This window comes from Emydura macquarii, unplaced genomic scaffold (genome assembly GCF_026122565.2).
Source record: "Emydura macquarii macquarii isolate MOO-44397 ecotype Brisbane River unplaced genomic scaffold, CSIRO-AGI_Emac_v2 contig_968, whole genome shotgun sequence".
NCBI classification, from domain to species: domain Eukaryota; kingdom Metazoa; phylum Chordata; order Testudines; family Chelidae; genus Emydura; species Emydura macquarii.
Window position 1 is genome coordinate 14,624,335 of NW_027131105.1, and position 21,806 is coordinate 14,646,140.

At 50.1% G+C, this 21,806-nt stretch overlaps 1 protein-coding gene across 1 annotated transcript in view; it reads left to right on the forward strand.

Moving 5' to 3' along the window:
- Positions 1-19,001, forward strand: part of PLXNA1 (plexin A1) — a 253,854-nt gene extending 234,853 nt beyond the window's left edge. Inside the window, exons 24-32 of the mRNA XM_067544295.1 lie at positions 335-481; positions 1,660-1,819; positions 2,851-2,954; positions 3,778-3,874; positions 4,522-4,712; positions 5,560-5,729; positions 9,122-9,334; positions 11,451-11,601; positions 18,251-19,001. Coding sequence (XP_067400396.1) covers positions 335-481; positions 1,660-1,819; positions 2,851-2,954; positions 3,778-3,874; positions 4,522-4,712; positions 5,560-5,729; positions 9,122-9,334; positions 11,451-11,601; positions 18,251-18,346 — 1,329 coding nt within the window. The 3' untranslated portion in view covers positions 18,347-19,001. The remainder of the gene's footprint in view (positions 1-334; positions 482-1,659; positions 1,820-2,850; positions 2,955-3,777; positions 3,875-4,521; positions 4,713-5,559; positions 5,730-9,121; positions 9,335-11,450; positions 11,602-18,250) is intronic.
- Positions 19,002-21,806: the final 2,805 nt, after the last annotated feature.

Below are 21,806 nucleotides of genomic sequence, written 5' to 3' on the forward strand. Positions count from 1 at the left end.
TACCCAGCTGTTGAGATCACAACACAGGTCATTTTTGTGCACACTTAGAGCAGTATTTTACAGCTAATGCTCTCCAAAGCATTTGGTAACATAGCTGTCTGCTGCTGGTAACATAGCCCCAGGCTACTTTTCTACAGCTATCCTGGCAAGCACTGGGGACTATATGTATAAGGGTGCACGCTGGTCTGTGAATCAGTGATTGATCCTGAGAGGACATGGCAGACTCCTGTCATTCTGCTTCTCCTTGCAATAGCTGACGGCTTCCTTGAAGGGTTAGGGTTGGTGTCTGATGCCCTCTCACCTCTCGCTCTTCCTCCCTCTGCTTACCCCATAGGAGTGTGCTGGAGAACCCCTCTTTATGCTGTACTGTGCCATCAAACAGCAGATGGAGAAGGGACCCATTGACGCCATCACCGGAGAGGCCCGCTACTCCCTGAGCGAAGACAAGCTTATCCGGCAGCAGATCGACTACAAAATGCTGGTTAGTGCAAGCGGGAGCCGCGCCCAGGGCTGGTTCTTGCCAGGACCTCTAGGGTCAGCTATTTAACGAGGTCTTTAAGCCCAAGGTACTTTGCAGAGAGCAGTTCGTGTCTCCTTTTTCTCTCTCTAGCATCCCTGGTGGTGCCTCTGACCCGGCTCGTGTTGCTCCCTTGGCTGGGGAGGGTGGGGTGGCATGACCAGGCTCGCCATCGCAGCAGAGCTGGGAAAGCTGCCGTGCACTGACACATCCTGGGGCCCTGACAGAGATGGAGGGGAATGAGATGCTGTTGAGTGCAGTCCATTGTGAGCAGGGGCTTGGACCAGCCAACCGATGGGTTTTCTGGGATGGGATGAGAGTGGCTTTGCAAAGGGAAGTGATGGCTGCAGATGCGATATATCTTCTTCCTTCTTTTGAGAGCCTGGAAATTAGGTGCTAACTCTTCCTCCTCCCATCCCACCCACCTTGATCGCCTTGTCTGTCCAACCCCTCCAGGTGACTGAACCCGGTGCTCACTCCTCCCTTCTTATCCTCACTTGGATCCCTTTGGGGAGGGAGGGTTGGTTAACCTTTGATTGTCAATTATCCACAGAGCTCTTACCATTTAGAGCGAAGGGCATGTCTACAATGTTGTCCCACTGCAGCGCTTCAGTGTAGACAAGAGGGGTTCTCCCTTTGTCGTAGGTAATCCATTTCCCGCTCAGGAATGTGGATTTTTCCACCCCGACTGACTTAGTTAAACCAGCCTAATTTTCGAGTGCAGACCAGGCCTAAGATTATGTAGGACAAGTCTCCCTGAAGCACCATTTACTGCTTTGTCCCATCAAGACAGCTGTGAAGTTGGAACTGCTGATTGTCCCATGTTATGCTCTCCAGAAGGTGGGGGCAGGGCCTTCTCCCAGGCCGTGTTCTCTGGGAATGTCCAGGCATGGGTGTGGGTTTTGTGAGTTTGCGGGCTGCTGGGATCCTCCTTTTGATATCTCTGCGCCTTCCTTGGGTGAGGGGGTTAATTACATTCAGTAGTGGTGTCAGGGGAATGCCTTAGAGCTTCCACTAACTGCTGGGATGCGGAGGCACAGCCTGTAGAGAGCTGTGTGCCCCGTGCTCCTGGCTGTATGTCCCTGGATGAAGGCGAGGGGCGTCCCATCACACAAGTCTCTCTGCTTCCCTGCGCTGCACAGACGCTGAACTGCGTGAACCCGGAGAATGAGAATGCCCCCGAGATTCCCGTCAAGGTTCTGAACTGCGATACCATCACGCAGGTGAAGGAGAAGCTGCTAGATGCCGTCTACAAGGGGGTGCCCTACTCCCAGAGACCCAAGGCAGGAGACATGGACCTGGGTGAGATAAAGGGACAGGCATTTGCCATATGGGTAGGACAGATGGAGCATAAATGTCGACTAGAAGGGGCGTCAAGCCTGTTTGAATGTTTCCACAGAAGCTGGAGGCAGAACACCCAAATACAGGTGTCCTGTAGAACACTGGGGCCCCCAGGGGCCATTGCATTAGATCCTGTCTTAATCCACCACTACGTACCATGCAGAATACGTATCCATGTACATGCATTGCTGTATAGTATGTTTCATACCAACCAGTGCTTGTTACACACAGCAGTGTGTATGACAGGAGCAGCTTGGTGTTAAATGCTCCACACTGGCGTTCAGGAGACCTGGCTGCATTTACCAGTGCTGGACTCCTACCCGCTGGGCTGCCAGGGGCTGGCAGCGTAGCAGAGATCATGTTTTTGGCCCCCTGAGAAAGTGGAAGAGCCACACATCTCCCAACAGTGACCCCTGGGAATGGTTTGAAAGGAGCATTGACAGGAGCTCTATAGCAGGGGAGAAACCATTCAGTCCACCTTGATTGGGGTTCTGGTGCTAGTGGCTTTGACCTGAAAGCAATGAGTGCAAAATACGGAGGAATCCTCAGGGTGTCAACAAAGATGCGAAGAACCTGGGGAATAAAACGGTGCATTGTAACAAATGGAGGAGGAGGGTGGGTTGGAGATATCTCTGGGTTGGTTTGTGTTCTGGATTCCTGGCAGTGGGTTGAGAATACAGCAGAGGAGACCAGCAGTGGTGATCCATCCCATTCCCAGTCAGGGGCAGGAAGATGGAGAATAGAGGAATAAAGTTAGCTCATTCGTGCCAGGCCCAAACTGATACCCAGCCTCTTCACTTGGGTGCTTAGAAATTGTTACCCAACGTCATGCCCGGTGCCCTGGATACTCTCTAGAGGGAGCAGCTTCCCACCTTTTTGTGCAAGGGCTTTGGAGGCTGTGCTCTCCCTCTTTCCCTCCCATTTGTTTTGTGTCCCATCCAAAGTGAGCGTGGCCTCCACTAACTCCCTGCCTTTCCCTTTCATCGGTGCAGAGTGGCGGCAGGGTAGGATGGCCCGAATCATTCTGCAGGATGAAGACGTGACCACAAAGATAGACAATGACTGGAAAAGGCTCAACACCCTCGCCCACTATCAGGTCAGGTCGCCCACTGGGGTAGACCATTGGGGTAGCGCAGTGGGCAGTTGCCAGCTGTCAGGGAACTTGGCCTAGCCTGGGTACCTAGAGGTTTAATGCTCTTCCCAAGCATGGGTCCATGCTGCCAGTCTTTGTCCCTCACTTCTAGTGCTGCAGGGAGACAGGCCAGGGGGTCTAATGGCCGCTGTTCTGGACGGGCGTCTGGAGACGTAGGTTCACTTCCCAGTGTTTTGATCTCTGGGGATGGCGGGGCCACACCTGTGAGCCTCACAGAGTGGAGATGAAGCTGCTCATCTCAAGGCCCAGCAAACCCACCAGCAAGTGAGGGAGCAGCATCCATCGGTTTTGATGAGCATCCCATTTAGTGCTTCCCAGAGGGAGGGTTGGGATTGCAACTGGAGGTCTTCAGGGTGTGTGTGTAACGGGATGGGAGAGTGATTCAGGGTTGCGCCAAGGGCTTCAGAGGACCCCACTCCTTTCCCAAGGGTCAGTGAAGGGCCAACATCAGGGACACCTACTATGCTATCTGAATTTCAAGGCAACTGGTGGGATTCCCATTCAAACCACGTAGATCCAAGATCTTACTACCCCCAGGGGCTCTGTTGTGTGGAGTAGGTGGAGAAGGGCAGTTCTAGTTTGCATTAGCTGGTGATTGGTGCTCTAGACGTGACGTGCAGGGGGAAGAGGTGCAGGGTTTCCTGTGTCATTAGTGGATCCCAAAAGCTACTAGTTTCTCACTGCTGCGGTGGCATCCCACTAGCTGTGCAGAACCTCTCTGTGCATCTCCACGAGTCACACGCTGGTCACACTGCTCTGTCTCTAGGTGACTGATGGCTCCTCTGTGGCACTGGTACCCAAACAGAACTCGGCCTACAACATCTCCAACTCCTCCACCTTCACCAAGTCGCTCAGCAGATACGGTGAGTGTGTGGGGAGATCACGCAGCCTGCTTTCTGGAGCCAATGGGGACAGCCCTTCTGGCTGAGCCAGGGACTAGACCTGGAGAGTGTGTAGGCAAAGACTGAACAGAAAAGGAGGCAGACTACAGTATGTACAATGTATAGAAACAAGCACCACCAAACTTCCCAGTTCTCTGTGCCCTCCCGTTCAGTTTGGGCTCCATCCAAACTGTGAGCACAGCCTCCAGTAGCCATGGGCCCTTCTCCCTTATCGGTGCAAGGAGTTACACATGAGAAATGTACATCCAGGGCACCCCGGGAGAGCTGCTAAGGGCTCTCCATCCTTAGACAACAAAAACACCTGTTGCAAATTAAAATAGGCACAGGAACAGCTGAGCCAAGGAGGGTTTGTGTAAGTGAATTTCACAGGCACAGAGGTGCTGCACTGGCAGCCTGTAGCCTGATGTCCTCTGAGTGCCCCAGAACAGGTATAGCACAGGGAGCCGCAGAGCAAGCTCTGCTCTCGCTGTCCTGCCAGTGTGCCTCTGCTCTGGCCTGGCAGGGACCATTCTCTCGGCTAAGATTAAAGCAAGAGGTGAAGCAGATGAGGATGAGGGTTTCAGTACAGGAGGGAAGGGAAGTTCCCATTGTGTTTGGCTTTCCCCCAGAGAGCATGCTCCGGACAGCCAGCAGCCCTGACAGTCTACGTTCACGGACCCCCATGATCACTCCTGACCTGGAGAGCGGCACCAAGCTGTGGCACCTAGTGAAGAATCATGACCACATGGACCAGCGGGAGGGCGACAGGGGCAGCAAGATGGTCTCCGAGATCTACCTGACGCGTCTGTTGGCCACCAAGGTACTGCACAGGGAAGGACGGCTGCCTGGTTACATTCAAAGGGAGAGGTGGGAGACGAGGGTGCTGAGTGGGAACCATTCCTGGGATCCCCTTGGTCATGCCAGCCAGCCAGCCAGCCTCCTCCCTCCCTGGTTCCTTTAACTATTTCTGTGTGGGTTTTTACAGTACAAGTCAAATACAGATAATATTGGCTAAATGCCTTTAATGTCTCCTATGGGCAGGGAGCAGTCTGGACTCAGGTTAATGCAGCTACCACGACAACCCCCTCCCCCCTTTCTCTGATCTCCCAGCAGCTTGGCCCCAGAGGTTTGTACCTCCCACTGCTAGGGCTGTGTCAAGCAGGGTTTGAAATGTGCCCGACCCACCTGTCCTCTGGCCTCTGAGTTCCATCAGGTGGCTCTGCCCCTCCCCTGTCATCTCCATAGTCCACCAGATAACCCTGCCCTGCCCTGCCATCTTCAAACTCAGCCCCCACCAGCACCAGGCTCCTCCATGGGGCTCAGCCCCTGGTCCTGCTGTCTCTTCATCTAACCAAGCACTTGCAGCACCGGTTACATCTGGCCAAGAAAACAGCTGCAAAGCCCAGTTTTGTAACAAGGCTGTTGATGAAGCAAAGCTTCCACCCATCCTGCAAACACTGATTTCCCCAGCACTCGTTGTTCGGCTGGTGATAGATATGATCATTGTACCAGTTCTTTGCCTCGGCAAAAAAGCGATGGCCCGTTATTGATAGTAGCTGTGAAGTTAATATCTGAAATTGACGGCTAGCCCCACTGCTTTCTCCTTTGTTCCAAAGCATGAATTTCTGGGCGGTACTGAGCAGCCATTCTCCCTTTCTCATCTCCAGGGCACCTTGCAGAAGTTCGTTGATGACCTCTTTGAGACCATCTTCAGCACGGCACACCGCGGGAGCGCCCTGCCCCTGGCCATCAAGTACATGTTCGACTTTCTGGACGAACAAGCTGATAAGCACCAGATCAATGATTACGACGTCAGGCACACCTGGAAGAGTAACTGGTAATTGGGCGGGGCAGAGGGCAGGGGTGTCAACGTTCCAATTGGCACTATCCCAGCTAATGAATGTCTCCAAACTTCTGGTGGGAAATGTGGGTACACCAACCCCGGCCAGGGCAGAGTAACACTAAAAGTGATCAGGTGGAGATATAGGGTTACCCAATGATACTTGTACGCCAGTATTTCCTGGGGAGGGTCAGCCCCACACATGTTCTGCTATAACAAGTAGTCCCAGCCATGTCACCGTGCCCATAAACATCATATCCTGAAGTACTGGCTGTTCCATGATTGAACCGTAGGGCTAGGTTGTGCAATGGGCCAATGGCAGTTGGGTGCCCACCTTGAGATTAATGGGAGTTGGCCCCCAACTCCCTTGGCTTTGTTGCAAAGCCCAGACTGTGTTTTCATACCACCCATCCTAACGGTGTTTGTGATGTGCACCCCACCTGCCATGTAGCCAAGTGTGTTGTACGGAAGCTAGTGTAAAATACCATACACTCATCCTCTAGCCTGGCCTGAAGAGCCAACCCGTCCGGCTTGCCAACCACTTCCAGGAAAGGGGGACAGGTGCTGATGAGATCTCGGTGAGCAATGTGATGGGGCTAGCACTCCACTGTATTATGAAGGCTTCACTTCTCCCCAGCTCCCCCCTCACCCGGCGTTCTTCTTTTCTGCTGCCGCGCTGATTTCATCTCTCTGATCTCCTTGCTGCTACTGGCAATGAGTACATACGTTCCCATGTCTGGCATTTGTTAAATGGCAGCCAAATTGCTTTTGTATAGTTCAGTAACTGTCGGCAATTAGCAGGGCAGGAGAAGAAACATTTTTAAATGGAGAGATGAGAGTGCGGAAACGCGCGGAACTGATTTATAACTCTGCTTTCTGTAGTAAAGGAAGGAGTTGGGGGGGAAGCCCAGTTCCACAGGGCCTGGAATGCAGGTGCTTGCATACTAATGCTCACGCTTATCTCAGGGCGCTAATTCGATGAGTGGAGCTGATTTCTCAAGGCTGTTCCCTTCGCGGATTGAAATATGTGTGTGCATCCGGCACCCTCATTATAAGAGTCCCGGGAAGCCAAGCATTTGGCATCTTAGACAGAAGCATTGTGGATGGCACAGGGGAACTTAGAGGGGTTCTCAGGAGCTTTATACCAGGGATCGATCTCCGAGAACGTTCTAATGAGAGTTAGATGCCGCTGAGATCAGGGTGCTATAAGAATAGAAGAGAAGAGTGGTGTGCATATGTGCTGTGAGCAAGCACTTGATCTGTCATGGACCAGGATTTCCCTCTCCTGCTATGAGCCTATCTGATCTATAGATTTGTTATCTAAATATCTGATGTAGCCTACATTTTCCTCTGATAATAAATGACCTAATGAGTCCCTTAAAGAGCCCAACAGTTCTCCCCCCACATGAGCCTGAGACTTTTATAAAAATGCCATGAGGGGTTTTAGAAAGGATCAGCTGAGGGGGAAGGAGGTTTTGCACAATTTGGCATAACTTACAGGGCCTGGCATAAGCAGGGGCTATTCAGTGGAAACCCTCTCCCCTGGAATGGGAGCAGACATCTGAGCTGGTCCCAGGAGGCGAGGCTGTGAAAGTGTTCCAGGAGGTTAAACGGGACTCCTCAGCTTTTGATCAATGGGCTGTAGACGCTTTGGTTCTCTGATAAGGTGGGATTTGGGGTTCTGAAAGTATGTGGGGAAAGGGGAGAGGAAGGGCACCCGGAGGACTTGGAATGGGAAGTGGTGGTTGAAGAGAAAAGAGAGGGAGAATGCTGTGAGGGCCTTCCCTTAGGGTCCTAGAAACCCCCATTGTGGCCATGGGCCAGCAGGGAACTGTTCCAAAGCAAAGTCTCTCCCAGACCCCGGTGCCATACAGAATCTTTCAGAGCCTCTGCAAGGTTGTAGTTACTTCAGAGAGATAGGGGATCTGTGTGGGAATGCATTAAAACCCCCTTTCATCAGGAAGGGGCATCCTCCCTAGCCCTGAGAGTGTGAGGCTGTGTAGATTGTCCCCCACCAGCCCATTTGCCCCAGATAGCTACAATTACCCAAGGGAGGGAAAAGCCCCTAACATTGAGTGAAATGCCTACGCGCATAGACTCCAGCAGGGGCGGCGGTACCTGGAGCCATCAGTGCCTAGTGTCATTGGCTCAGGGAGTCTGTCTTCCTTTTGTCCTGTGTGACTTGGCATATGAAGAATACTAAAGTTGAATCCACGTGATGCTAGACCTTTGCTGGGCCCCATCTTAGAATCATAGGAATGTAGGGCTGGAAGGGACCTCAAGAAGGTCACCAAGATCAATCCTCCTGTGCTGAGGCAAGCCAAGTATACCTAGGCCATCCCTGACAGGTTTTCATCTAGCCTTTCTTAAAAGCCTGCAATGAGAGGGATTCCACAACCTCCCTTGGAAACCTACTTCAGAGCTTAATTACCCTCAGGGGTAGAACATTTTGCCTAATATCTATCGTAAATCTCGCTTGCTGCAGAGTAAGCCCTTTACTACTTGTCCTGTGTTCAGTGGACAATTGATCAGTGTCTTCTTTATAACAGCCCTTAACCTATTTTTGAAGACTGTGGTCAGGTCCCTCCTCATCTTCTCCTCTCAAGGCTAGGCTTGTTGGATTTTTTAACCATTCCTCATGGGTCAGGTTTTTAAAACCTTTGAGCATTTTTATTGCTCTCTCCAATTTGTCCACATCTTTTGCAAAGGGTGGTGCCCAAAGCTGGACCCAGTGCTCCACTTGAGGCCAGTTACCTCCCATGTCTTACATACAACGCTTCAGGTCCACATCTCATGTTACCGGCACCTGGTCATGGCCGTGTCCTCTTGGTGTGGTGCTGCGTCTGTTCAGTAGCGCCTGGGCTTTTATGAGGGGCAGGGCGTTACAGTTCCTGGTTCCATGCCCACAAACCCCACCGGATGAAGTGTCTGTGACTAAAGCTATGAGATGAGTGCGATGAAGTGGGAGCTGCAGGACAGGGGCCTATTTATTCCTAACCAGCACTGCCACTGGCTCAGACAGAGCAATCTCTCCTGGCACCTAGAACCGTCATTTCACAGCAAAGTGAGGCAGGGTCCTCAACCCAACCCCCCTGTCACCTCTGCCCTCCTTTAAAATTGCTGGCAAGGCTGAGAAACTCCTCCCCCAAGGCCTCTCTCTTACTTTGCCCAGTGGATAGATTTCATGGTAGGCCTGAGGGGTGGTAGCACTGGTGTTCAAGGTTGCCATTGGAGCTGTAGGCGAATGAATATTTCCCCCAAATTGCTTATCTTTTTGTGGAGTTGGGGGAGAAAAATGTGCGAAATTCAGACTTGCCCGGGAAACTTCACCAGCTCCTCTCCGGGGCCTTGTTTCCTGCAGTGACCATCTCCGTTCTTTCTTTCCTCAGTCTACCTCTGCGTTTTTGGGTGAATGTGATTAAGAACCCCCAGTTTGTGTTCGACATTCACAAGAACAGTATTACTGATGCCTGCCTCTCTGTGGTAGCTCAGACATTCATGGACTCCTGCTCAACCTCAGAGCACAAGCTAGGGAAAGACTCTCCCTCCAACAAACTACTGTATGCCAAGGACATCCCCAACTATAAGAGCTGGGTAGAAAGGTGAGTGGCCTCAGCATGGCTTCCTCCTTGCTGTATGTACATTACGTCTGCAGTATGCATATGTGGGGTTTACGGACTTCATGTGGTTAGAGGACTTGGTTAATGCAGTGATTTTTCTATAGAGAAACCTTCACAGATGGCTGGCCGAGGAGTCTCACTACACATCTGCTGGAAGGTGGTCTTCTAGGAAATGGAAAGTTCAGGAGGACAGGGGCATCTGCTTGCTAATGGAGCCCCTTAGTGCCTTGTTTTGGGGTTGACATTTGGAGGCAGGCATTTGTGATTGTTTGTAGGGGAGCTCCCTCCCAAATGCCTGACTCAGCATTGCTCCACCTCGGTGAGATTGGATTCAGCTAATAATCACAGTGCCACAATGCTGACTTTGAATTGCTTTGGCATTTCATTTCTCTGGGGTCGTGAGAGATCAAGCAAGGTTTGGGCATGGTTCACACTCAGTATTCACAGGTTTTTGAAACGGCAAGGCCTGATTGTTGTGGGACAGCCCTGTTTTGCAGTAGAAGCCCGTGAAGGTACTAAGAGCCTGATTGCCAAAGGGACCTCAGTCTGCCCTCAGAGTTTACAACTGTACTTCCTGCCCATGCGAAAATTGAAACTGTACATTAGATCATTTTCCCCTAAAAATGTTTCAAAATATCTTTAGGGAAACAAATATTAGCATGTTCCTGTGGGGAAATGTTTAAAGGCAGCCATGCTGGGCACAGTGCCTGGTAGATTTGTTCTGGAAATGGCTGAGCTGTTCCCCAGGAAAGCTCAGCTCAAGTCCAGGCAGGCCTTGCTTTTCCTCTAGGGAGTGATGTACGTGGGTGTCCCATGCACGCACTGGAGCCCCTGCCATTGAGAGCAACACAAGAGACACTCGTATGGCTTGCACAAGAACATCCTGCCCTTCTGTGTGATTTGTGAATGCGGGATACTGCTAAGCACATCAGTGGGCCATCCAGGAATGGATGAGACCACAGGTCCATACGCCAGTTATTCCATCTCCTATCATACCTCATTGGTCCACTGGCCCATTTAGGCCAGTATCCTTCCTCCAGCAATGGTCAATGACTTCACTGGGGTGCTAGATTACCTGACCCATCATGCTTCTGGCTAACAGTGAGCGCTGTCTGGGTACAAGTGACCTCGTGATGCCATGACGCATTTTTCTGTTGCTGATTTTGGTAAAGCAGGGATTTCAGCCTCAGGGACATGACCCCAGGATGGCTCATCAAGCTGTTTTCTGGCGTTCCCAACATTTTCTGCAAAATCTGTTTTTACTAAAATCCCAAACTGCTTCTCACCTTTCTGTTGTGCAGTAACCTTTCCAGGCACAGTTAGCGCAGCAATAAGGGCGGCTGAATATACATCACTGGGGAAGGTGCAGTTCAGGAAATGTTCAGTACGGACGTGTGCATTATAGATTGGGATGTGACGTTCTCACAGGTGTAAGCACTGAATGTGAAATGCCATCTTTGGTGTTTGGTGGCCCAGTCAACGTAAAGAGAACCACCACCACAACACATTGTTACATATGGCAGCACCTGAGGGGTGGGGCTTTTGACTGGAATAGCAGAAAGGATTCTGGGATATTGCATTGTAGGGGCAAAAGTAGGAAGTTTGGGATGTCACGGAAGGGAATAGTGGATGGTTTGAGGATGACAGGTGGAAAATCCTTGGGAGCACCTGACTTTAACTGGCCCAACTGCTCCAGTGTAACAAGAAGTTAATTTAAGGGGGAGGTAGTGTGGCCTACTGGATGGAACACTGGACTGGGGCCCAGAGGACCTGGGTTCAGTGCCCTGCACTGACACTTGATGGCTGGGTGACCTTGGACTTGTCCCTGTCCCTTTCTGTGCCTCAGTTTCCCCATCTATAAAATGGGGATACTGATACTGACCTCAATTGTAAAGCATTTTGAGATCTATTGATGAAAAGCACCGTAGAAGAGCTACGTTCTATTACTGTGAAACAAAAGGCTCCTTGTATTCACTGTTTAGTCTGCCACAGAGTGTTCTCAGAGGGAGTCCCAAGGAAGCCTGCCCCTTTCTCCTCTCTATCTCTCCCTGCTTCAGACATGCTGTTCTGTTTCTCCTAACCCCCCTCCCCTCTGTAGATATTATGCAGACATTGCTAAAATGCCAGCAATCAGTGACCAGGACATGAGTGCGTACCTGGCGGAGCAGTCCCGGTTACACCTGAGCCAGTTCAACAGCATGAGTGCGCTGCACGAGATCTACTCATACATCACCAAGTACAAGGATGAGGTAAGTCCAACGGGGGCTGGGGCATCTTGTTTTCAAGCAACGCTTCCCCACCCTCACTCCGGTTTCCCCATTGCCCCTCTCGCTGCCCAGAAAAATTATCTCATAGGAAACACAAAGATGGAAAAATTGCTGTTGGTGGCTGGATTCATCTCCTCTCTGGAAGCACATCTGGATCCTAGCAATGTGCACAGCGAAAGGGAAGCTGCTTGAAGTGATGTTACCTGTTCCATGTTGAACTGTAAGCCCCAAGGTGTCAAAAGCGCCTGCGAGGCGATTACTCTGTGTGTGTGCGTGTGCGCCTGCAGCCAGTGATAGACAGTTACCAGGCACTAATCCACTTCATAACCTGCACGTACATGGATTCGCACCCACCCAGGGTGCTTGTGATGCTCATGGAATTCATGAAAAGGGCTGAGAGCAGTGGGTAGAGCCAGACACAGTGCAAGAAGGTGATGCGCAGTTTTCCCTGCCTGCTCTCCTCTGCGCTCCTGACCCTGCTATTCCATTCTATTGACTCCAGAGGTGACCAGCAGCTCTTCACGTTGTTCTTATCACAGGCACTCCCCACTCAGCTCTTCTGACCTCCTCCATCCCAACCTGCAGCAGCTCCTCCAGTGCTGGGCCTTTCCTGAGTGTACATTCTGATAAAGGGTATTGTTCTGTACCCATATTTCCTCTGGCAAGTAGCATGGGCAGCTGCTAAACTCCTTTCCCATGTGAACAAAGTCAGGATTTGAACTCAGATCTGCCTCGCCTTCCCTCCCTCTTCCCCACCTGCTGTAAATGACCCGAAAGCATCCTAGAACCCATGAACTTACCCAGGTGACCTTGCTTGCAATCCCAGGGGGCATTTGGAGGAATGAGGTGACCACGCCAATAGGCCTCTTCTTGAATATTACCAAGCGTGGTTAAAAGCCCATCTGCTGTAATTTGTACAAATTAACTTCATAAAGCACTATTCAAACCACTCTGCAATGCTTTATTAAAGCAATAAAATATGTTTTTATATATATATATATATATGAGTTCTATAACATAGATTTTATTGTGCCAATAAAGCAGAGCAAAAACATGCATTTGAGTAGTGGTTTATTTAGATAATAAAAAGCCTTTGCCCCAAGCTGCTACCTTGTCTCCTGAGAGAGACAGGGACATGTCTAAGCCAGGAGAGAGCCAGGAAGAGGTGAGGGTCATCAGTGGACAGGTAGATTCAAGGAAGAGGCAAAAGGGAAAACTGGCTGGCTCAGCGGGTTTGGTATTAGGATATGGAGCCTTTCTCTGTGGGCTTGCTGGAGTTGACACTCACCAGCAGCCGCCAAATGGCTCCCCATCCAGTGGGCTCTTTGGGTACCTTTGTGAAATGGATTTGGCAGATCTCAGTCCAGTTCCTAATAGAAAAGTGTCCAGCTCATCGAACCCATTTATCCCATTGTCACTAAGGATAGAGGCCCAGGGCTCTATGAGGCCCGGGGAGTGAGCTCCCCTCTGTGCATTAGAGATGGCCCCTCCCTCTCACCAGCATGAAATTAAACCCCTTTCAAAAGACAGTGCTAGACAAATGATAGGCTCAGAGAGGAAGCTGGGTCAGGGCCACAGGGGATGGGCTCTCTTAAATGTTACCACAGGGACATAAAATGATGGGATCTGAAAGGTTTTGGTAGCCCTGCATGACATTGCTTGGTGGCTAGGGTTTTTTATAGTGTACACAACAGCCATACGTTTACTGTAGGGGGTAGGACTGAGGGATAATGGGCAGCAGAGGGGTGGGGGGAGAGGAACACCCAGAAAAGCCCTTTCTAGGCAAGAAATAGAAACTCCTAGAAAAGCTCCAGTTTAGTTCAAATGACTTTCACTTCAGGATGAGGGTATAGCTCCAAGCCCTGCTAGCGACAGACAAATGGGAGGAGAGAAGCAAGGCACTGTAGAGATCAGGGTGGTTTGAAACCGATATATCTTTGTCAGTATGGGAGTCAATCTGGTGTACCACACAAGTGCAGTGAGTCTGCCAGGCTTCCCTATGGATGATTACAAAACCTCTCCCATCAATTGGCCACCTCTGCTCAGGAGAGAGTCGTGGCTGGAATAGCCGAGGGTGCAGCGGGACAGGATAGAGGTTCGTTGGCAGAGCAGAACGGATTAGCAAGGAGTGCTGGAGATTACGTTTAGACGCAATAGCAGAGCTATGTAGAGAGAGCCCCGCATTAGGATGGCAGGGTCTGCTGCCGGTGAGGGCTTTTATCCATTGGCAGAGCAGGGGGTGGTCTGGGTTGGCATCATTGGTGCTACAGGTCAGGATAGAAATATATATTGGTGGAGGTGTGGGGGGAAACATTTCATACCTGCCAGCCCTGTGCCTGGTTCCTCAGCCATCAGGCTCTCCCTGTCATCAGCACCAAAAGTCACCTGGGCCTCGAAAATCAATCACAAGCCAACCACTGTGTGAGAGTTGGGGGAGGGGCAGGGGAGGTGTGATATTAACAAGCTGCTCTTTGAAGGTGTAATGTGAGTAGCCACCCTGTGTTCTTGCCAGTTCACTGCTGCCTGGCATCTGTTGAATGTTCCTCCATAGCCCACTCTGAAAGCACCACTAGTGTGTTCTCAGCTCTCAGGAACTTCTTTTATTATTCGTAATGGGATTAATAAATCGCAGCTGTTCCCTTTGTTTGTTTTCATTCATTAAGCACAATTACATGCAGCCCGATTGCACCCGTTTTGATGTGAAATGGAAGAGAATCATTTTTCCTGTTGTTCAGTGCAGTAATATGCTGTCATTGGCTGTGAATGAAAATCATAATTAATTTTCATTTGGGTACTTGCATCTTCATAATCACTGGTCCCGGCTCCTTACAGCAGGTGATAGGCATGTATCTCTCTTTATACTCTGCATGGATTTCTTTTTGCTGTGTTGTTTCCATAAGGACAACAAGATAACAGATAATCAAATAAATACAAGGCAGGTTGTGAATCTTTCAGCACGCTAAGACTTCAGTGATAAACTGTTCTCTTATCAGGAGAGGCAGTGGTGAGGTGGGTAGGGGAGACTTAGATTCAGATTCTCTGTCTGATCCTGTCCAATTCTGATTCATATGCTTTTAAGATATGTTTTTTAACTGCCAGATGAATATTCTGGGGGGGTTGGGTATAAGGTGCACTGGTGCCATCTAGAGGGTAGTCTGGTTGATGGACGGGAAGTGTCCATTGAGATGATTGAGTATGCAGCTGGATAAGACTATGAGCCCATCTTGTGTTCTGCCTCCAGGTTTGGCCTATCGCTGATGCTTCAGAGAAAAGCAGATAAAACCCTTGTCATGTACCTGGCTCATTGTGACATGCACACAGGGGGAAATTCCTTCCTGACTTCACAAGTGATCAGCTGGCACCCTCATCCTGGAGCAGAATACAAACGTTGCTACTGGTGGCCATAAAACTAGCCAGCCCTTTCCAAAGTCCAGCTTCCAGATTTGACTTGAGAAGATGAACAAACCCAGAGTTTGAATCAGGTTGGAAATAGCCAGAAAGTTACATCCCCTCCCCAAATGCCCACTTCGTACCACACGTTTTCAACTCTAGTTATGGATGGACAAAAATTCCAAAGAGCACAATGAAAATCCATGAGCCCCCATCCCGTAAATCAAGAGGTCACAAGACCAAATGAATGGGCATCCAAGGTTAGAAGCAGAGAGGTATCCACTGCATCTGGAAGCTGGAACAAAGACCATGGCAGGATTTGGAAGAGCGCTGAAGGAGCCTTTAATGACTCTCGGCACCTTTAGTGGCTCCATCCCTTCAGGACGTAAGTGAATCTTGGGGAGGAATTTTTCTCCTCATGCTTTAGTATCTGAGCCAGGGTTTAATCCTGCCAGGTACTGAACACCCTCAACTCTCACTGAAGTTGGGTATTCAGCATCTGGTGGGATTAAGCCCTGGGTTCGGTGCTGTACAGGAGGGCTAATTTCATCCTTATCTGAAGTGTCAGGGATAAAGTCGGACTGACTGGCGTCACCTGCATGGCACTGAGATGCACACTGAGACCCTGAGTCTCCCAGCGACCAGCGGTTACCGAGCCCCGGCGTTGCACATCCTCCGCAATGTGTCCTGTGTGCTCAGTGCTGGAAACCTGCGGGGCGCTGCAGCGACTTTTAATCAAAGAGAGCTGATTTCCCTATTAAGGAGTTACCTGTAGGGCTTGTGATGGACTTTGCCTGCCTCCTAGTAAGTCTGTTAATTATACAACAGTTTGTTTCCAATTATGTAGCCAGTGAAATGATTAATCAAGTCCCCTTTGATGGATGCCTTGACATTTAATTGCAAAAATTTGCTCTCCTGCCAAACTTACTTGGGGAGACAGGATTTCTGTCAGGTTTCTTTTTAAATCAGCTGTTCTGTGTCTGGTTCCGCAATGTTAGCTAGCTGCGACTCGGCGCTTCAGACTCCTGGGTGATGGGGGTAGATGGGCAACCACCTCTTTTATGCTTCCATCACCCTCTTTCTTGCCAGGCCGACTCTTGTGTTCAGCGCTCAGCCTCTTTCAGTCTCTCCTTGTGGCTTTATTAACGTCCCAGTTCATGTAAATAACAGAAGTGTGCCTCTCCCGTCCTCTGATCGGTCACCAAAGCAGGAGCTGGTTTAGAGAAACGAGATTCCAGTGGAGAAATGCCATTGTCTGATGTTTCCAACATTGCGAGCACGTCTCCCACAGGGCCAGACGCTTAGTCTCCAATCTGCCGAGCTGCTCCTCAGGACAGTTGTCATTGGCAGAAACGCAGTTCGAGACAAACTCTCTCTAGCCACGGGGCTTGCAGCTGACAAGCTGTGAAAGGCCTGTGTGTTTGGAGAAACGTGGCTGCTCTTTGCGCCCCCAGAAGCTGCTGGGTCAGCATTTGGAGAGCAGGCTCTTTTGAAAGCTTTTCAGTGTTCCTGGCCTAATGGCAACCTGGAAATACCAGTAGAACAGTAGCCCATGTTGGGATAGCCCGGTCTCCTGTCCTGGCTGGATCTCGCACATTCAGAGGCAGCTATGCCCATGAAAAATAATGGCAGGGAAAATATTACCCGAAGGTTATTGAAGCTGAAGGGTGGGGGCAAATCCCACCCAGTGCTGCTGTTTTTTCAGGCCTCCCTTTCCTTGTCTCCTGTCTCTTTTGTTTGCACTTTACCTGAGGCCTGTGCAGAGCACTGGGGAAACAGAGGAGGTACTGCCTGTGCTGCCAGCAGTCACTTCTGCTCCCAGCTTAGACTGTAAGATCTTCAGGGCCGGGCCTGTGTCTTCCCACATGTTCGTACAGCATGCAGCACAAGAGGGCCCTGATCCTGCCCAGGGCATCCGGCTGCTACTGCAGCACAAATACTAACAATACAGGGCTTGGTGCTGGTTCCCTTTGAGATCTGGGTGACTCTCTGAGCCAGTTCTTACTTTAGTCAGACTGGGATCACCTGGCGTGCCAGCCTGCATCAATCCTGACCAATCTTACGTTAAGACAAGCGCTCACAGGCTTGGTCTACACTGAAAAGTTACATCGGCATAAACCACACCCCTGAGCAACATACCAATACCCACAAAACCCACAGTGTAGACGCAGCCATGTCCATGGAAGAGGGCTTCCGTCAACATAGCTAACTTCGTTGTGGAGGTGGTGTTCCTACGCTGACAGAATAACTCCTCTCAGTGTTGCCTGTGTCAACACTATGGGACTATGGCCGCATAGTTATGCCAGGACAAGGTCTGTAGTGCAGACATAACGTAACGCCAGGTTCTGATCTTGGCGACGCCATTGAAAATCCAGAGCTATTCCATGTCTTCAGCTGCGTTATGCTGGGTTCACATGGAGTCATTGAAGCTGGCCCCAAGTCTTTTGGGAGCCCTCATCGCATAGCTGGACATGCCATTCTGTGGCAGCTGCGTACAGACAGACGCGCCATTCCTTTGATCGAATTGGGAAGTTAAATAAAACAATCCCCATGACCAGCGGTTCCCAAACTGTGGGTCGTGACCCCCAAATGGAGTTGCGCCATCCCCAGATGGGGTCGCAGCAATCCCTAGCATGTGGAGGGCGCCATTTTGCTCCACACAACATGACCTTGAATGTGCAGTGCGCGCGAGGTCACACGATGCAAAGAGCAAAATGGCGCCCATCCTCCATGCTGTCTGGGCTCCTGGCAGCAAATACTTCATTCAAATGGGGGTCGTGATGACAAAATGTTTGGGAACCCCTGCCCTAGACGGACAGATCAGCGATGTTTGTGTTGGCTAGCATGTCCTCTAAGCAACCACCAACTCAGTAATGTTATCCCTAGCTCCTTATTAATAAAAGCAAATACATCAGCCAAAATCCAGTTGACTTAAATAGACCCAGAGAGAGGGCAAGTTTTTCAGAAGTGCCTAGTGACTGCAGATGTCTGGTTGAGACACCTTAAAGGGACCTGATTTTCAAAATGCACGGTGTACTCGCCCTCTGAACATTTGGACTTTCTAAGGTGCCCCCAAATGAAGGCACCCACAATCGCTAGTTACATTTGATAAACTTGGTCAGAGCTGTTACCGGCTGATGGTCCTTGGTGTGTGACGTCAGCCATCTTCTCTTTCTAGGCTGCAGATAACGATGCCACCTTTTCTCATCCTTCCTTTCTTCTCTCTTTTCTCCCCTGCCAGATTTTAGCTGCTTTAGAGAAGGATGAACAGGCCCGGAGGCAACGGCTGAGGAGTAAGCTGGAGCAGGCAATTGACACAATGGCCTTAAGCAGCTGAAAAGGCCGAGGCAGCCCGGACAACTTTCTAGCAGTAGATACTACAAGAGAGAGGGCCAGCAAGCGGCAGCAGCAGCAGAATACTTTGGGTCCAGAGCCAAATGGACACGCGGAGCCCGCCGTGTCTCGAAACTCTTAACACAAACGAACAAGGAAACCTACCGCCGTATCAAACCCAATCCAATCAGACCTATCCAGAGACCTTGCTAAAGGGACGATGTGGGCAGCAGTGTGACGGAGTGGAGAAGAACTGCCGGGAGCTTGCAGCGCACCCAGCACAGCTGCTCTGCCTGTGGGCATGTCCCAGATCCGGCGATGAAGGCTGGAGGGTCAGGGACTGCACTAACTTCTAGGACAACATGTTGAAGTTGTTGTTGTTTTTAGCGCAAGGAGGGTGGGCGGGGCTTCTGTTTTTTCTGTACTTGACTCGCTCCCCCTTCCTCCCCAACTTTCCACCCCATCCTCTCCCCTTTCTCTTTCTTTCTCTGTCTCTCCCCCCTCCCTGCCCCATCTCTCTGGCCTTCTGCCGTTAGTGTTAACTGCTATATTTGCACAATTTACAAGAGAGAAACAAAAAATTTTAATTTGAAACAGAAAAGTGTAACAAAGGGGGGGGGGAAAGGAATGTTCTAAATTTTGCAACAAACTAACAAAAAAAGGGGTTTTAAAAATTAAATAAAAGGACCGATTCTTGGAGGAGAAGGGGGGTCATGGTGGGGGGGGAGTGGGAGACAAGTCCCATAACCTGGGGGTATTTTATAAAATTTGTCCTGTGCCATGTTTGATTTGAATGTTGTTTAGTGCAGAAAGCAAAACAAATTTTGTTAGCTGAATCAGCTCTCATTTAAATGCTGCTTAAGTGGTCACAATCCAAGAGGAGGCAGAACAGAGAGGAGAAGCTCTTCGTGGCATTTCCCCAGGGATGGGCTGATGCTGTGAATTGTGGTGGGGAGTGGTGTAGTGTCAATTTCATCCTTGTTTTTATTTGCACGTTTCTGTTTTTGCATGGGGCAGGATGACACAGATGAAGGAGAATCTCTGAGCTGTTCCCCCGGCATGCTATTGCCAGAGCCTGTGTTCCATCCTGTCTTGTGAAAGGGGAGTTTCCCGGCAGCATTCCCTGATTGTACTCAGTGCTGTGCAGGGTGTCTGGGCCATGGAGACCTTTCAGGCCGGGAAGGCATTGAAAACAGACCTTTCAAATGGGCGTCTCCATGGCTGCGGCCCAAGTGCAGGTAGATCTCCAGTAATGATGACTATAGTGAGGAGGAAACGTTCTGGAAGCTGGAGCTCGTGCTGTATCCATGTGGATTGGGAGTGAAGGGCTTTCTGACCCAAACTGGGGTAGAGTCCAGGGAGTGTCACCATGGGGTTTTATCACCTTGCCCATCTTTTCCTCCCTTGAGAAGGTTTCCTACTGATACCCCCTAGCGGCCTGAGATGCTGAGCATATCAAGAGCATTTGCAGTTCCTGGTGTCCTTGAAAGCAGCCTTAATGAAGCCATTGATGGCAGCTGGTTAGCACAGCAGCCGGGGTCCGAGGCTTCTCCCACCACCACCCGGCAGTCTCCCTCATTTAAAGCAGCTGGAGACAGTAGTCAAACATACCTCCCCCTTTTTTTTTTTTTTTAAAGCAAGGCGCTAGATCTGAAGTGTGGGGAGCTGTCAGCCTGCCGCTCTGCCTGTAACTAAGCCTTAACTCACTGCAGCTAATAGTCCAATTAGTAGCATTTTTGTCAGGAGTTACATCAATGGATTTGTTTCAGGTTAGGCCAAACAGATCCCAGGAAAGAAGCAGAGGATGGATGGTGAGGGGGGTAGCCCTGCAATTTTGACTGCTTGGTAAAACTGCTTCTCTCTCTCATCTTTTTGTGCTGATGTAAGGGAAGGGCCCAGATCCCTGGGGAAATGGTTTAGATCATTATTTCTCTGCAGCAATCTATCAAACCTGTGATGCTATATAAGGCTTTTCTCTATAGCTGCACTGGTTCCAGGGCAGCTGCGTGGGGGACGTAATCTTGCATGGCAGGAAAGTAGAAAAAAGAAACAAAGTCCAGACTTGTGTGTGGTTGGTTAGGGGCTAAGAGGGCAAACACTAGGTGGTGTTTTCTGTAGCTCTCCAGATCTGAATTCCCCAAGAACAAGGGTGTCTCAGATCCCTGCTGCTACCATGCATGCCATCAGGATCTGTCGGCACAAACGGTTGGAAAGGGTTCTGTAAACTAAGCTGTGTGATGAACTTGCCATGCACTTATTTAATGACACCAGTCTGTCCCCAAACTCCAGCAGCAGGTCTTTCCCAAGAGTGTGTGCATGGTGCGTCTGTGTACAGTGCGCACACAGGGGTAATGCTAGTTATCCTGACCGGTACGTGCTCAGGTACGAGGGTGAAGGGCCCAATAGAGAACCCTCTGATAGAAAGCCCTGGCTGGGATGATATAGCTGAGGTTAGTCCTGCTTTGAGCAGGGGGTTGGACTAGATGACCTCCTGAGGTCCCTTCCAACTCTAATATTCTATGATTCTATAGCAGGAGACAGCAGGGAGGGCAGGAGGGACTGTAGGGTTTCTGCTGCAGCTGCCATGTTGCTTCTGAGTAACATTGTGCTGTATTTTGGTGGTGCTACATAGCTCAGACCTCTGCCGTGTGTGTACACATACAGCCACACAGCCCCTGTATGTCCCACCAGAGCCCTCTCGCATGGAGTCACTCAGCCAGGGTTGGAAAGGGCACTGGCATTAAACAGGGCTGATTTCCAGCCTCCTCACTGAGGAATGAGTGTTTTACAAAGCACCTGAGAATGTTCCTTTGAGCCTTTGTTAGCCAGCCAGCTGAGAGCTAGGTGAGGAGCACAGCATTCGGGCTTGGCCTGCTCCATAGATCTCCGGAAACCAAACCTACACTGGAATCTCACTTGGTTTCTGGCCAGAATGTACCTGCCTTTCCCCTCTCCTTACTCTTTCTTCCCCTCCCACTCCTTTTCTCCTTTCCCCCTCTCCCTGCTCTGTGTTTTTGGGTGATTGTTGTATTCTCTCATGTCACTGGAAACCCAGGGATCCATCTCCTTTGGAAGCTTCTGCTTGACAAGTCAGATCCTCATGGCTTTATTATTTAAAGAAACAAAACGTGCTGAGCTGCTGCCCAGACTCAGAGCAGCTGACCAAAACCTTCCACAAACTTAGTTTTCTTTTGCATACTGAGAATCTACATTGCTGCCTGGGCCAAGGAGGGGCCAGACCAGGCCAGAGGTGGGCTACTGAAAATTTTAAAAATACTGGCTCAGTTTCTATCCATTCCCTTAGATTGCAAGTAAGGGGCAGAGGGGAAGAGATAATGAAGTTTTTAATTAAAAAAATAGTGTGTATATATATATATATGTGGTTACAATCTAATTCTTGTGCCCCAGTGGGGTGCTGTATAGTTAACTGAAGGAGAATCAAACCAATATTAAATATTAAATGG